Genomic DNA, 16,195 nt, shown 5'->3' with positions numbered 1-16,195 from the left:
GAATACATTTCTTGGTTTATTGATATTAGTAGATGTCATCATTAAATATTCAATTTCTAATTTGTTATTAAACTTAGATAAAAGAAAATAATATTAAAAGAGATATCATTCCTTTCAACCTTATTCTATACCATGTGTCAATACTCAAACAGTAGAATTAAACTCTACGTATCTTCATCACAGTAGTTTTCAAGGAGTAGTTATCTCCTTTATAATGTGCCCAAATCACACCTTGGTGAGACTGACTATTTATACCACCCAAGTACAATCCATTCAGATTTGAATCATGATTGGAACCATACCACCAGGCTCCTTTGAAATCCACAGCACATCGTGAAGACGAGTCATTGTCTTGGTCGCCAATGAGTCTCCTAAAATAAAATCATTTTTTTAAATTACCTTGATACAAAATTTGTTTTTTTATGCAATCATTGAAAATTTATTATTAGTAGGCCCTATACTTGAAATGAGGAATATTATTGATGATGTAGTATAGCAATTTCAATCCTTAGAGCTAGAGAGGTGACTATTGATCGGATCGCCTGCATAAAACATGCATTTTAGGAGTGCATGGCACTCATATAACGTAATATCCTCAATACTAAAATTAAAGTAACTCTACCTTATGAAGAATAAAAACATGTTATATATATATAGTATATAAATCTTGTGGAAGATAAAGTGTCGTTATATGAAATATTAAAGAAATCAAGTCAATTTGTTAGTAAACTGAATATAGATGTTAAATAGTAATAAATAGTAAGTTGGTGGTATTATTATTATTATTTTATTTTTATTATTATTATTATAACTTCCTTTAAACACAAATAGTTTGTTTCACTATTATTTGGTGTTACTATACAAGGCTGTGTTGACAGTACAATTGTAATTACTACTAAGACAGTACAAATGGGTATACAAATATCAATTAAATTAAATATTAGTTTACATTGAATTACAACAAATAAATATCAAAGTGAAGCAAAAACCATTACTTTACAAAAGTTTTTTATATATAAAAATTATATATAAATTGTGGCTTTTTAAGTACCGTATATTTCCGTGTATAAGTCTCACCTGTGTATAAGACGCACCCCCTAACTGAGAGTAAAATATCGGTATTTTTTATATCGTCGATCTATAAGACGCACCTTATATTTCATCAAAAAAATGTTTTTTTTAAATTGTAATCAATATTATTTTAATAATATATTTTGTTATATCTACAACGGCGTCCTTTATTTAGGTTTTTTCTTACCTAGGCTCGGCCGCGCCGAGCCTCAACAAGTTGTTTCTAACTTGTTATTCATGAGTTTCGCACCCGCAACATTGAGTGCATGACCGTGTGTGTAACACGCACGTGTGTGGGCTAGCCTCTCTCGATCATTTCGAGAGGGCGCACGTTTTCACGGAAAATCGTATTCGATTAGTATCTATGTATCCGAGAAGTGTGTACGCTAGGTCCATGCTATAATCACCTGGAGAATATACTAATCGAATACCGTACAACATGTGGCCGCCAAGAAGGGCTTGCGCTGGGGGTACGGCGGTCGGCGATCGTGCGTATAACTATAATTAAATACTAGGCCTAGGCCTATTCCAATCGTAAACGTTTACAAATGAAATTTTATCGGAGCGCCTAAAACAGCTCCATAATAAACAAATTTTTTATCATATTTAGTATAACATCACGCTAAAATGCCTTGAAAACTAGGCAGAAGCAGGTTGCCGTTACGTTAGTACACTGTAGCTAGGCCTAGCCTACTCATGCCTAGCCAACGAGGTGACGATATGTACACTCTGTGTGGTGGTGAGGCATTTATGTTCGGTGTATAAGACGCACCCTTAATTTAGAGGTCAAATTTGCGTGTCAAAAGTGCGACTTATACACCGAAATATACGGTAAACTCAATCCCTAGTTTTGAAATGACAGATATGGCCAAGCACTTGGCATTTGAGTTATTTATAATGGTAGAATGTAGAAAATAATCAGCAGACAGGGCTATTTTAAGAAGATGACACATATGAAAAAGAACCAGAAGCGCTGAATTTTTATTATATGCCAAAGAAAAATGTTGCGTATGAAAGACATTTCTGACAAGCAGTGCGGGAGTGAAACAACGGACAGTTTTCTACACACTCGAGAAATTAATAAAAACACATAAAAGTATGAAACGAACTAGAAACGGTAGGATAAAAGATCATCAGATAATTGAAAAGTGTGGATTAAAGAAGTATGAGAGTTAGGTGGGAACATTAACATTAGACAATAATTAGCTAAACCCTACCTGCATTGCCACTGTAAGTGCCAAATGTCAGTATGTAGTTACTTTTCTCATCACCTATTCGAAAGTTGTCATAGTGAGCGTATGCTGGGCCTCCTTCAAATGTTGACATGTCCACTCTCAATTCAAAGTGACCATCAGACGTAAGACGATGAATGTTATCATTACCAAGCCAGTGCTCACCATTAACATTCCCGAACCCTGCCTTGTACGCTGCCCAATTTCTATAGAAATCCATAGATCCATCTTCTCGTCTCTGAAAAATCTTCATAAAATATAATAATAATTGTAATAGAAAGCTAACCTGAGTACATTATCGCAAGAATATTGAAAATTTACTATTCCTATACTGCAATGTTTCGAGGTAAAGAAAATGTTTTGCTTATAATTTCATTTTCTGATCTACTTAGATTCTCTTAATTACAGGACCACCCAACTTGCTCCAGTTTATGTATATGCATCCATGAATATTATGTGTCTTATTGATTAAACCTACCGTCCATCCACCTCCATCAGTGTCCATATCGCAGTAAACTCTGAATGGTTCACCTCCATCATGAATATTGATCATGTAAGCACCACTTGTTGCTTCACTGTTGCTTTCAAGTATGTCAGTGCAGTCTCGTGGATAATCTTTAAAAAGTTGTTTTAGCATTAAATAGCTTTATTTTCAAAATCTTGTTTTCTGGCATTTTAAAATGACAACGTAGGAATTTTGTTTTATGGAGTCCTTTAAAAAAATTGAAAAGTGAGTAAACATTGTAATAATACAAAATAACATAAACTGTCACCTTGTACATGGTAATTTAATTCATTTAGTGCATAAGTGCATTATATATGCGATTCTGCCTCTTTGCGAGTAGTGTCGATTTTTAGTTAGTATTTTAAAAATATCCCAACCCTATTAGTCTGGAGCAGCAGACCCAGATTTTTATACAAATAATACAAAATACATAGATATTTTTTACTGTTGGGGCACCTGTGCAATGTTTTGTAGATCTGATTTGAGTAGGTTTTTCTAGATTTTGTCAATCTGTAGTATGTTTTTTAAATGCATAACAAAATGACAAGCATATCTATCTATTACAAACATAAAGATTACAAAATAATATTATTCCTGTCATACTTGAACATTTCAAGTCATTTTTCAGCACCTATTACATAACAGTTAATGTAATGCAAGATAATTTGTGAAAGGGTCATGCTTTAAAAAGTGCAATGTAGTACAATATTAAACATAAATTTTGTGCAAAATTATTTCAAAATAATTTATAGAATGTTCATGTTTGAACTTATAAGTTAAGTTATGAAAGGTTTGTGTTTTAACTTATTTCATGGTAAGTTATAAAATGTTTGTGTGTGAACTTATAAGTTAAGTAATGAAAGGTTCGTGTTTGAACTTATAGTAATCATAAAAAGGTAGTGTACGTAAGGTAGTGTAAGATATTGTACTAATGTATTACAAGATAAAGTCATAAAAGGTTCGTGTTCAAACATAGTATTACAAGGTAAGTCATAAATTGAAAATTTCATAATCCATAAACAAAACAAAAATATTACAAATATTGTTATCCTAAGGAAAATTGGAACAATATGTTCAAAGACAAATTTTTTACCATACTGTCTTCCATACCTTTAAATAATTGAAACTTTTTTTTTGTGAATTTAGTATTATAAAAGGGCAAGATATAAAATATTAATTAAATAATTACACCTATTGTTTGTTTTATGCAATATATTTAGTAAACCCTGTCGGATAGTGACAGGTTTACTCCGAAATTTAATCTTCACAATTGAAGAGCGAACAATAGTTTGTTAAACTGTTGCAATAATCGAATAAATTTTCGCCTGCAACAACAAAAAGAACTGAACTGAACACACGCTACGCCGTGCATACACGTTCGTAACTAATTTACAGAAAGGTGTTCAACCATCTAAGAAAGAATTCATGCAACAACTACAATACAACTATTCTTCTGAACATTGTCCCCCTCCTTGTCTATTACCATACATTGTTTATTTTGTTTCAATTTCTTCTCATTTATATATTTCTTTAATGAACTTAAATAAATATTTCGATTTTTCATTTTTTAATTAATTTTTTGTTTATTTGTTTATATTTTATTTTTATGTATGTACAATTCATTGAATAATTCTTGTTTCTTTTAATTAATTTTATCTATGTACAATTCATTGATTAATTAATTCTTGTTTCTTTTATTTATTTTAACATTTTATTCTTTCAATTAATATTCACTTTATATCGCATATATTATTTTTCCATTTAACACATATAACTACAATTCAAACAACTTAATCTAACTCGGCAGCATTTCTAAATGACAAATCTTCGTAATATTTCTTAAGAATTCACCACTTTAACAACTCTAACATGGTTATCTAATCCAGGATAACAAGTATTCTACATGGCGATTGCAGTGGTGGCGCCAAGATCTTTCCGACGTGGAGCTAAATTCCCCGACGCGGGGCTGAATTCCCCGACGCAGGGCTAAATTCCCCGATGGGTGGGCGTTGGGCTATGCGAGTGATGCAAGCATCACTAGGCTGGGGGCCGCCAAGGGCCCCCGAAAGCTATGCGTTCTAGCGTAATTTGAAGCCGTTTTAATCAGATTTAGGGTAGCCATTATAGTATATCGTTAATAGAAGAGACGTAGGCTGGTTGCTGCCTAGGGGTATGGAAATTATAAATGCGCGAGACTAACACCCATGGGCTGCTAGGTCCCCGGAAATTGCAATTATACATAAGAAACAAAATTACAAGTCTACAGAGAACCAGCCCACCAAGGCTGGGATGGAGCTAAGAACATTTAGAAAAATAGAGTTAAATAGAGCTAAAACAAAAACAATTGAAAAATAGAGCTTATAGGTCCCCATACAATGCACTGACTGTATTATACTTCGAAATATGAAACGAAATGTATACCGGTAAGTACAGTATCTATGACCAGCTCGAAAGTGGGGCTGAGCTAAGACAATTTAGAAAACTAGCTAGTGGCTCTTTTTGCCTTTGGCTCCCCAACGAGGGGGCTAGAGCCCCTGCAGCCTCCCACCGCTGGGCAATTGTCCTCTCACATTAAATCTATCTTTTACAATAACAATATCATTAACTTTAAAGTCATGAGTGTGATCTTTCCATTTTTTTTTATTCATTGTAGGTAGCCATTCTTTAACCCATCTATTCCAAAAATGTTTCGTAAGTTCTTTCTAAGGTTAATTTTGCTATTATCCTTGCCTAATATTGCAATCATTGATTTTTTGGGATGATTTAATTAGACTTTCTTTAGACATGTGCAATGTGGATTTAAAGGTGGATTAAAACTCCATCCAATTCCTTCATGAGTCATATAGTTTTTAATTTTCCTAAAATCCAACATTTCCATTACTTTACTTAATTCCCTTTTACCCCCAACAAAATTTGTACCATTGTCTGACAGTACAAGTTTTGGCTGACCCCTTCTACTACAACCCTTCTACTACAAAATCTATAAAACTTGAGAAATATCCAAATGTGCGGCACGTGTAGTTAAACAAGTGAACGGACATTAAAGTATCGTTCAGTCTGATCACAGTCTGGTGAACATTTGATATCCATTGCCACAGCTTTCGCTAACCTAAGTCCAAATATAGCACTAGAATTTAGTCTTTGAGGCTACAAACCCAACGATTTTATTATCGCCGTCTAAATACCATATGCCTGAAGAGAAGCGTCACAGAATGAAGGTGTAATTTTTTCACAAGCACCTATCAATGTTTATCTGATGAACTTTTTGTTTTTATACGCGGCCTTGCAGAAAAACAACTGCTAGTTGAGCCAAGTTTTCGCGTTTAAATAAAGCATATTGTTATTTTTTGTGTTTATTTTAAGTCCGTAAGCAGCTGTATCATTTAATACATCTCACTATAAATTACCATTTTTTTTTTATTTTATCATTGAAATATTTTAAACTGCATGTCCCTCTTATGTACATGCACATTGTCAATTTCTGATGCGCACCATAGTATAATATTCACACAGCACAATATTTCTTTAGCGTCTTCTATTTTTGTAAAGTCTGAACAGTCAAAGTAAAGTCTAAAGTTCCATATCCAGTATTGCTTTCAATTTTTAGCTTACAGATATTTCAAAGTCAAGGAATAGTGTAAAAAAAAAATCAATGTTTGCAAATTTTATTCTTGATACAATTTTTTTTTATTGTAACAAATTGTCAGAGTACTTTTATCATATATTATTATTTATTATACTTACTCCTCCCATGTGAAGTTTATAACCACATAGTAAGGCAGATAAAGACCGTGCGGAGCACAGGTTCCTGCTAGTATTACCTAATAGCTTGTGTTGAATGACAATAGACGGGGCTTATGTCAAGCTGTAACGTATGAACATTGTATGCTAGCTGTAGACCTAGCGTGGCGTTTTCTTGTACCTGAATTGTGCTTTCTTTTACAGGATCTGTTAAAAATCGGGGAAATACTGTCCTTCTATATTTTCCCTTCACGATATATTGCATCACAGAAAAAAACGAAAATATCAATCTGTGCATAAAGTCAGCATATTTTCAATCATGGCTAGAAATAAACCGTACAACTTAAGAAAGACCAACCCATATCAACAAATAAAATGTAAAACTAAACGATATAAAAATAGCCCTTTGCCATACCTAATTAACCTGTTGAATAATAAAGAATAATTACATTTAGCCAACGTTGCCGTCATCAACCAATGTGAAATACATAATACATAAGTTTTAATACAGATATTTTATTAGGCCATGATTTGTAACAATTTCTTTAATTTTTCAATGTTTTTTTCATTTTCATATTATGTACTTTATCTAATTCATTTCAATATAAGATGTTCTTTTTATGTGATAACTTTTTTAACTTTTTTATATGTGCAATATTTTGTAAAATTGTACACAATTTAGCCTTTGGCTACACTGTAAATTTTCGTTTTATTGAATAAAAACCTTGAATGAATGCTAGTATTTGTATCGTCCTACTTGAATTATTAGAATCAACTTATTTTTCACATTAAGTGTATTTAATTTTACATAAATTTTTAAAAGCTTAGGTGTCTTTGAATTTTATTAATTTTCAAATTAATTATTATACTCTGAGTTTAACTCAAGTTATCAACTTCACTATATCATGCTACCATTAAATTCTACGTATTTTCATCTCGCTTGTTTTCAAGGAATAGTAGTAATCTTTCCAATTTTTCCACACCACACCTGTGGCAAACTGATCAGTTGTACCACACAGGTACAATCCATTCAGATTTGATACATGACATCCAACATACCTGTACCACCAAGCTCCCTTGTATGACACAGAACATGATGAGGCTGCTGTATCATGATCTTGGTCAAAGGTTGAAAACCGGTGATTGTTATGATATGACAGTGAATCACCTAAAATAAAGATAATAATATAATATTTGAATATTATTTGAGTACAATCTAGCCAATTTCAGTAAATTGGACATAATGTGCACTTTGGTATATAGTACTTCCTAATTTACTACATTAAATCCTGCTTTAATTTGACATATGCTTATGATTTTAAGTCAATATGGTTTCAAATTTAGTAAAATTACTAGAAACACTGGAAAAATGTTATTCATGCAAAAAAATGATTTTTATAACACTGCACACCACGCGCGTAAACATTTGTACGCACGTGCGAATTTATACATGCTTAAAATGACATGAAACGCATAGAAATTGATTTTTTTGCATTTTTAATTTTTAACATTCTGTGGAACATGCCATTTTTTCAACAGAAAGTTAGTGCATGATATAAATTATACTTTTTGTTGGTGTGCTCTCTATTTTGTGTCTAAAGTATCTATACAGGTATACACTATATACTGTATACATACTACTGTACATACAGTGTAGCATAGGTGAAATAACTTTTAACATGATGACGTCATCTCCAAATGAAACGTGACTTTGTGAGACAGTTTTATTTCAACATAGGTCGTGCTATATTATTATTTAGAAGTATCAGAGAAACACTATTACCAGACAGACATAATACTGACATTACAATATTTAATTTGTTATAGTAATGTATTGTAGATGAGCCAAACGGTGTGAAAACAAGTCCTTACCTGCATTACCACTGTAGTTACCACATATCAGTTTGTAGTTGCTTTCATCATCACCTATTCGAAAGTTGCCATAGTTAGCATAGGCAGATTCTCCTTCAAAAGTGGACATGTCCACTCTTAATTCAAACTGACCATCAGATGTAAGGCGATGAATGTTATCATTACCAAGCCAATGCTCACTATTAGCATTCCCAAATCCTGCCTTGTATGTTGCCCAATTTCTATAGAAATTCATGGATCCATCTTATCGTCTTTGAAAAACCTTTACAAATATAATTAATTAGTGAGTTTTAGATCTGTGACAAAGTCATATTCATAATGATTGAATTTCGTCGAGTAAATTTGTAGAGTATACCTACAATTTGACGTTTTGTAAGAATTTTGGAAGATCAAGATATACATTTACTATTACTACAGGTAAAAGAAATGTGTTGCTAAAATGTTTCTTCTGTTCAAACTAGACTTTCTTATATCATTGTTCAGTTCCTCCAGTCCAGTGGAGTTTTTAACTTCCTAAATTTCATAGTCTAGTTATGTGTTCATACTGTATGTTCATATAGTAAATAACAAATTAATCTGTAAACTACAGAAAATCAATCTGCACATGCAAAGAAACATGCGCATGTGCACAATGATTTTCTCTAGTTTCTTAGTGAATTTTGAAAATTAAAGGCACTGTGTTTTAATGCTCATATAATTATGGAAAACTATTACGGGTATTATAATATTTTGGTTTTAATATTTTTGTAGAATTACTAACATTGAATGAAATATTAGGCCTTACCGTCCATCCACCTCCATCAGTGTCCATATCGCAGTAAACTCGGAATGGTTCACCTCCATCACGAATATTGATCATGTAAGCACCACTTGTTGCCTCACTGTTGCGTTCAAGTAAGTCAGTGCAATCTTGTGGATAATCTTAAAAGAGATGTACATAAGTAAATAAATTGTAATTAAAAATTTACAGTAAACTCAATCCAAAGTCTCATTTCCACTTGCTCCCATGTCAACTTGTTCCCAAAACTAATTCCTAACGTGTGAGACTACAATAAGAGTACAGGTCGTAAAAAAAACATAACATTTGACAATCATAAATATATTAATCAATTAGTTTAATCATGCACTTTCAAAAAATGATTGCCAGATGTGAACAGCTCTGTGAAATGGCCTATAAGCCTATTTGCAAGAATGATACCCCCATAGCCCATTCTAATGTGGCAAAGCTTTTAAAAAAGTAAGCTACATCATGTGAACTCAGACGTTGCAAAAATAAGCATAGTGTATGATGCTTAATTCACTCTTCTACCTTGCCTACAATTCAATATGCATGCAATATGGCAATCTAAAATGCCATCATAAATACAAAGCATTTTGTTCACATAACATCACAATTAAAATAACTACCTTTTAATACTCGAGTGTCTTGAAAATCGCTTCCTTCATCACCACATTCTTTTTTGATAACAACAAGTATGTTAGAAACACCATCCTGTTCTTCAGTTTCTACAACACAGCTGTCTGAGAGGGTTAATGCCACCATCAGTGACACAAGGAACCATCTTGCCAGCATCTTTCTGCCTTTACAAACTATGTCAGGTTGATATAATATTAGTAGTAAGCTAGTGGTTGTGTCTCGTCAGAACACTAACTAAATTATGGACTGTAGCTCCAAAGTCATGTGTATTTATATAATCAGGGATATAATCGAATATTCCAATTAACCCGTGTCCATGTGACCATTTTCGGTGGCCATTTAAAGCAACATATAAATTTCCATGATTGACAGATGATATTGTTACTCTTTCTTAGAATTTCAAATTTGGAGGTTTATACAGGAAACAATAAATGTCACAATGGAAGAGGGGAAGTAATAAGTAACTGGAATCTAGTTTATTTTTTTTTAAATATTTTGTGGGAATACCACAAATTTCTTGGCAACAGAAAAATATACTTAAAATTAAGGAAATCACCCACATTGGACATCAATAACCAGTTATTTCATTGACCTTGAGTTAATTGTGTAATTGCCTTATGGTATTTTCAGACTCGCAACGTTAAATTAGCGTTATGTAAGTGGCATACATATTTCTGTGTCTGAACCGCGGATTAGCGTTAGGTGGCTGATCTTGCCGATGGCATTACTAAACCTAGCAAGGGGGAGGGTGGGGAGTAGATTTAATAATGCTAATCCTAATCCACATTTCTCAGTGATTTTAGCCGTAACCAATGAAAAGGCTACGATTATCAGGCCAAAATTATACCTGTACCCTAGGTTATAATTATGACAGCAAAATAGCTAAACGTCAAATATTTATTTTCATGTTTTCAGTTTTAAAGAAAAGTACAGTTGGCGTTGCTAATATTTTCATAAATTAATCACAGAATTGTCTGTGTAATAATTATGTTTGAAATTATTTTAAAGTAGTAAAAACACAAATCAGTATATTTGAAAGTAACATTATATAAATAAAAATAACAAAAAACAACTTTACGATGTAAACTGTCATGCGTTTGTCATGAATGTATACATGCTTAGACTTGATCAGAGTGTTTTAAACGCAAGGCATTGGAATGTATTGACTTTTAATGCCATGGATAACCTACAACTATAACAAACCTCTGTTGAGTATGAAAATAATCTTTGGGACGGTTAGTGCCAATCTTTAGTTGTCTGTCTCTTTTATTATTAAACAACAAAAATGAAGCTTTTTTGATGAACATTGCATGTTCACTTTGATTTTGTCTATGCTTTTTCCTCTTTGCCTAAATAATGCACAAGTCTGAGTGTGTTAGTGGAGATGCAGCGCACTTGAGGGTAATTACAATGTTGCATAACATTGTGAATACCCGAAATAGCACACATCTAGCAAGCCTACTGTAGGCCTAGCAAAACAGTCGAGTAGTACAGAAGATATATACATACGTACGTACGCGTAAATCGTGCAGCAAGTCTATAACGTGATCGGTTTATATGATTACATGCAGAGTACTGTTATGCTTTTTTGCTGTGCACTTTTTGCACTCCAGTGCAAATAAAGAGTGCACACATGACTCATTTCAGCGCCTCTGATTGGCTACATAAAAAGAAAGACTATAACCAGTGCATGCTGTTCTTTCTTTATGGCGGTTTGTACCTTTTTCATAATAATTTCTAAATTACTTAAAATAAAGGTTAAATACATTTTTAATTGTTCTACTGACTTTTCAGAGTATGTTAGTAACATTTTTTGGGGGATTAGAATGTCCCAAGAAAAACACCTTTGATATTAAATCGATTCCATATGAACCCATGTCCATGTAACCATATTTGGTGTCCATTTAAAGCAACATGGGAAAATATGTTGTGATCAACAGTTAATCTTTTTTAAAATTTCAAATTGGGAAATACTTCCTTAAAGCTCAGGTACAGGCATGAATTTTAAATATAATAACTGGTTAATTGTACATAAATCAAAAATTGTAACAGAAATCAAGAAAAAAAAACATAAATTTCCCTTAAAATGGTCAAATACAAAATTTGGCACAATTTTTCTATAAAAACCAGGAACACTTTTTTCAGTAGTTATGTAGAAAACCTATTGTAATAACATGTCTGGTGACTCCCTAGAAGGTGAAAAAAGATGATGGATTTACAGTGGATAATTTTTGCTATAGCATAAAAATAAAGTTCTGAAGTTGAATAAAAATACTAGAAATGTAAAATTCAAGTTATATTACCTATATTTAGTCATCTGATAACATTTTTTACCACACCGTTTATTTTTCATAGTTTCTCTATTTACAACATTTGTGTACAATACAAGAGATTTTACTGTGTAATTTGAACTATCCTCCCACTGATAAGAAAGTGCTTATTTTCAACAAGCTCCTGTAACACAAATAAAATCCCCAAAATTATGAAACATAGAGGAACTATAGATTGATAATTATTGGAATAGAAATGTTTTGCCTGCACCATGGCCTTTAAAATAAGGTGAAGACACAATGGAAGAGGTCATGGGAATCAATAATGAAAGTACTGAATCAATTTATGTGCTCTAAGTATGGTGTCAAAGCGTCAGTTTCAGGCTGCTGCAAGCAGAACAACCAGTTTTGATAAGCATGTGAATACATTAACCCCAATTTTCTATTCTATTGACAGTTGCTGACCATCTGAGATACTTTTCAGAATAAACTGAAATCTAGGGACAGGGTCCTTCTAGAGGTTTTGGTAGTTTGCTTCTACTATCGTCTCTGTTTTCATAGTATGATGAATGCAAAATGACTAAACTAAAAAAAAACATGTTTTTTGATTGAATATTCACAAGTTAAAACATGAAAAAAGATAATTTCTATCTGGTTTTTACATAAATTCAAACAAACATTAGTTTTTAATTTGAGTTGTTTAAAATTACTTTTGTCATAAAAATGTGATCTTTTGCACATGGTAGCATACACTTTCTCAATACTCAATATTATTTAACTAATCACAATATGAATATATACAAATTATTTGTTAAGTTTAGGTCTTTGCATCATTACCACTACCGTTTGACATTTAATTGATAACATTTTTGTTCCTTAATATCTACGGTATAATGTCATTTTTTTTTTTTTTTTTAAGGGGCCAGACAAACAAAGTTGTGCACATTGCCGAGGCCAAAGGCGATGAGCCACAGATGAAAGAGAGTGCAGATGAAGTATTTAGCACACAGAAAATTCAACCTAGTATGCTAGGCTCTACTTATCAGGATGAGAATGGAGATCCATGCAGCACAGTGTAAGAAGGAGGTAATAAGAATTGTTTAACCAAACAGTACAGAGTTAAAAACAGATAATTATGAAGATGAAAACATTATTTCGTTAATTGGATTTCTTGTCTTCTTTCATGATGAGAGGTGATAATCTCCCATGTGTGTGGAGTTTTTTTAAAGGCAGTTTAGGGTGTTTTTGAAGAAAAATATAGATACTGATGAAGATACACAGACAAAATAGTCAATAGTCAATAATCATAATCAATTAATAGAGCCAACCTTGTGTATTTTCTTGTATTAGTTTATATTTTTAGTTTCTATTTTTAGTTTTTAATACATATTTTAAGGCCATTCTTGTAAAATTCCTGGATAAGAAATTTAATATTGTTCCTACTAGACTCATCAGTAAGAGAACACTAAAACTGTGTTAGGACTTGATTGAATTGATTGATTGAAATATATATTTATACTGGGTAACCTCTTCAGTCAAAGACTGGTCTCCCAGAGGTGATCCCAGTTGGTGATCAGTGGTTGTGATGTACTAATACACCGGGGTAACCCCCTACTCGTCTCGAAAGATGTACTAGGTTCTTTAAAGTGCACACGAGCAAGTTGTGTACACTGGACCTACGGTTTATAGTCCTTATCCGAGAAGACTCGTTCTACCACTAGAATCATGGAGTGAGTGAGCCTCGAACCCCTGCCGATGTTATGGCTACGTGATTACGGTTCCACTGTCTTAACCGCTCGGCCACTCACCCACTTGAATACTGTGGTATTGAAATCGGCCGCATAGTTTTTAAAGTTTGGATCGAACTGGTATGTATGGCCAACACAAAAAAATGTGTAGCTTTTGATGGTCAATGTGTTTATGTACATAACTTTGTACACCTTTTTAAAGTAGTATTCATTGGTGCTATACTTGTTTTACTTGTATTTTAGCTGCGTCTGCAGATTTAATGTAAACAATAATATAGATTTTTATATGAATTATTACAGTATTGATCTTCATGTCTTTCCAATAATTAAGTGTCAAAGTTGCATTTTTGTAGATTAAGTGATATGATTGGAACACTTTTCTGATATAACGTTGTATCCATTTTAAAATTTTAACTAGACATGAAACTCGTCACATTGACGAGTTAGTTATCCGCACCACGACAAACGCCACGTGCACGTCATACATTGGAATATTGCACACAGATAAAGATTATGGCATTATGACAAGAACTGAAGAATATGATATGCTGTTAGTGCTGAATTCTGTCAATTTTGTGTCATAGTATATACATGCAAACAGTATAATCTGTATACATATTACATACAGTGTAGAATAGGTGAAATTACGGGACCCGCCATTTATTCCAATTTTTAACATGGCGACGGTATCAAAATGAAACACTTAGATAGCAATTTCAGAAGGAAATTATCTCAGGAACAACATATTAACGTGTAGAAGAAATTTGAATACGTAAAATATAGATGCGCACCCTTTTAAATGTGATGAACTATTAGGCAAAATATGAAAATACGTCTTTTTTTATTCAACTGGCCATATGATGACGTCACAACATCCGATTGGCAAAATGTTTACATGAATTCGTATCTACAATCCAATAGCTTCCAGAAAACGTTTTAATCGTGATTATCACATTTTATTCTGATGAGCTATAACAGATTAAAATTTACTGTAAAGATAAATATAAGTGACCCACGTTATTTACATTTTTAGACATGATGACGTCATAAAAATAAAAAAAATTTTTACTCCTGCGTAAGATAGTTGATTGACCTAGAAAATTTCAAAGTCTGGGTTAAAATGGAATACGGATAAGTGGAGAGGCGCTCTATTAAATGAGATGCGGTATGACGAAAGATACAAAAATCCTATATTTTATATTCGCGTGGCCATACGATGACGTCACAATGTCCGGTTTGCCATATCAATGCATGATTCCTTATCTACAACTTATCATCTTCCTGGATATGTAATTTAAACAAAGTTCACCTCGTAGTTTAGAATCTATGATTGTTTAAAAAAAGGTATAATTTTGACAAATTTTTGAACTTTTTCCTCAAAAACGCACAAAAATTATCCAATTCGACGTGCCCGTATGACGTAATTTGAAGTCGAAATTGTTTCAAAGTTGGTAAAATTACTATAAAAGGCTTGAAAACATAAATCACGAGAGAAAAATTGTTTTCAACGCTACGTTCGCACCGCGCGCGTAAAAAAAAGCGCGCGCATGGGAATTTTTTACATGCTTAAAATGACATGAAACGCGTAGAAAGTTGATTAGAAATTGATTTTTCGCAATTTGAAATTTTAAACGCGCGTGCGCGCGTAACTTTGTGTGAAACATGCCATTTTTTCCCCATAGTCAGTTAGCGCAAGATATAACTTAAACTTTTTTTCAGTTTCAATTTAAATTGTTATATGGTTTTCGATCTATGTTAAATACGCGAAATTCGGAAAAACGCGCGTAAGTCATGTTGCGCAACTCTGACGTCATTCAAAAATAGGAGGTGCACAATTTCACGTAAATGCCCACATGTTGACAAAGTTATGAAATGTTATGTTTACACGTTTTTGAGTTACGCGAGACACAAAAATGACAGAAAGAAAGAAGAATACAGAAAAAAAAAAAAAAAAAAGATGATGAAACAGGACAGTTACACGGATAACTAATTAGCATTTTCAATCATTTGCATTTTAAGAATATGTAATAATAATGAGTAATTATTTAGTTGTGACAGGATCACCCAATTCTTTTAAAACTTGTATTATTGGGGCCTGATCGTTAGTATTTTTCATTCAAAATAAACAATGTACACAAACCTGGTATACAGTATCCACTGTTTACTGAACTATAAAGAATAGAAATAAAATTTAATTGGCGGCTGAAGCTCAAATTTTCATGGAATGTTCTTTTTAAAATTTAAAACTGATCTGAAATAACAGTACTGCAAGGACATGGCTCTGTATTTTTAAAAATCTTACAAATTCCCTATATTGTTTGTAACTGAATCTGCTATAA

At 32.6% G+C, this 16,195-nt stretch overlaps 1 protein-coding gene across 1 annotated transcript; it reads right to left on the bottom strand.

The window, feature by feature from the left end:
* Positions 1-222: 222 nt before the first annotated feature.
* LOC140059767 (fibrinogen-like protein A) lies at positions 223-10,616 on the bottom strand. Its single transcript, XM_072105659.1, has 7 exons — positions 9,829-10,616; positions 9,206-9,342; positions 8,422-8,683; positions 7,609-7,717; positions 2,782-2,918; positions 2,289-2,550; positions 223-371 (listed from the first exon to the last, which is right to left on the bottom strand). The coding sequence occupies exons 3-7, from the start codon at positions 8,425-8,427 to the stop codon at positions 274-276; spliced, it is 612 nt and encodes a 203-aa protein (XP_071961760.1). The 5' UTR covers positions 8,428-8,683; positions 9,206-9,342; positions 9,829-10,616; the 3' UTR covers positions 223-273.
* Between the last annotated feature and the right edge of the window lie 5,579 nt (positions 10,617-16,195).

Source organism: Antedon mediterranea, chromosome 10 (assembly GCF_964355755.1).
Source record: "Antedon mediterranea chromosome 10, ecAntMedi1.1, whole genome shotgun sequence".
Lineage (NCBI taxonomy): Eukaryota > Metazoa > Echinodermata > Crinoidea > Comatulida > Antedonidae > Antedon > Antedon mediterranea.
The sequence above is the reverse complement of the archived record's forward strand: the minus strand, read 5'-3'. Positions and strand labels throughout refer to the sequence as shown.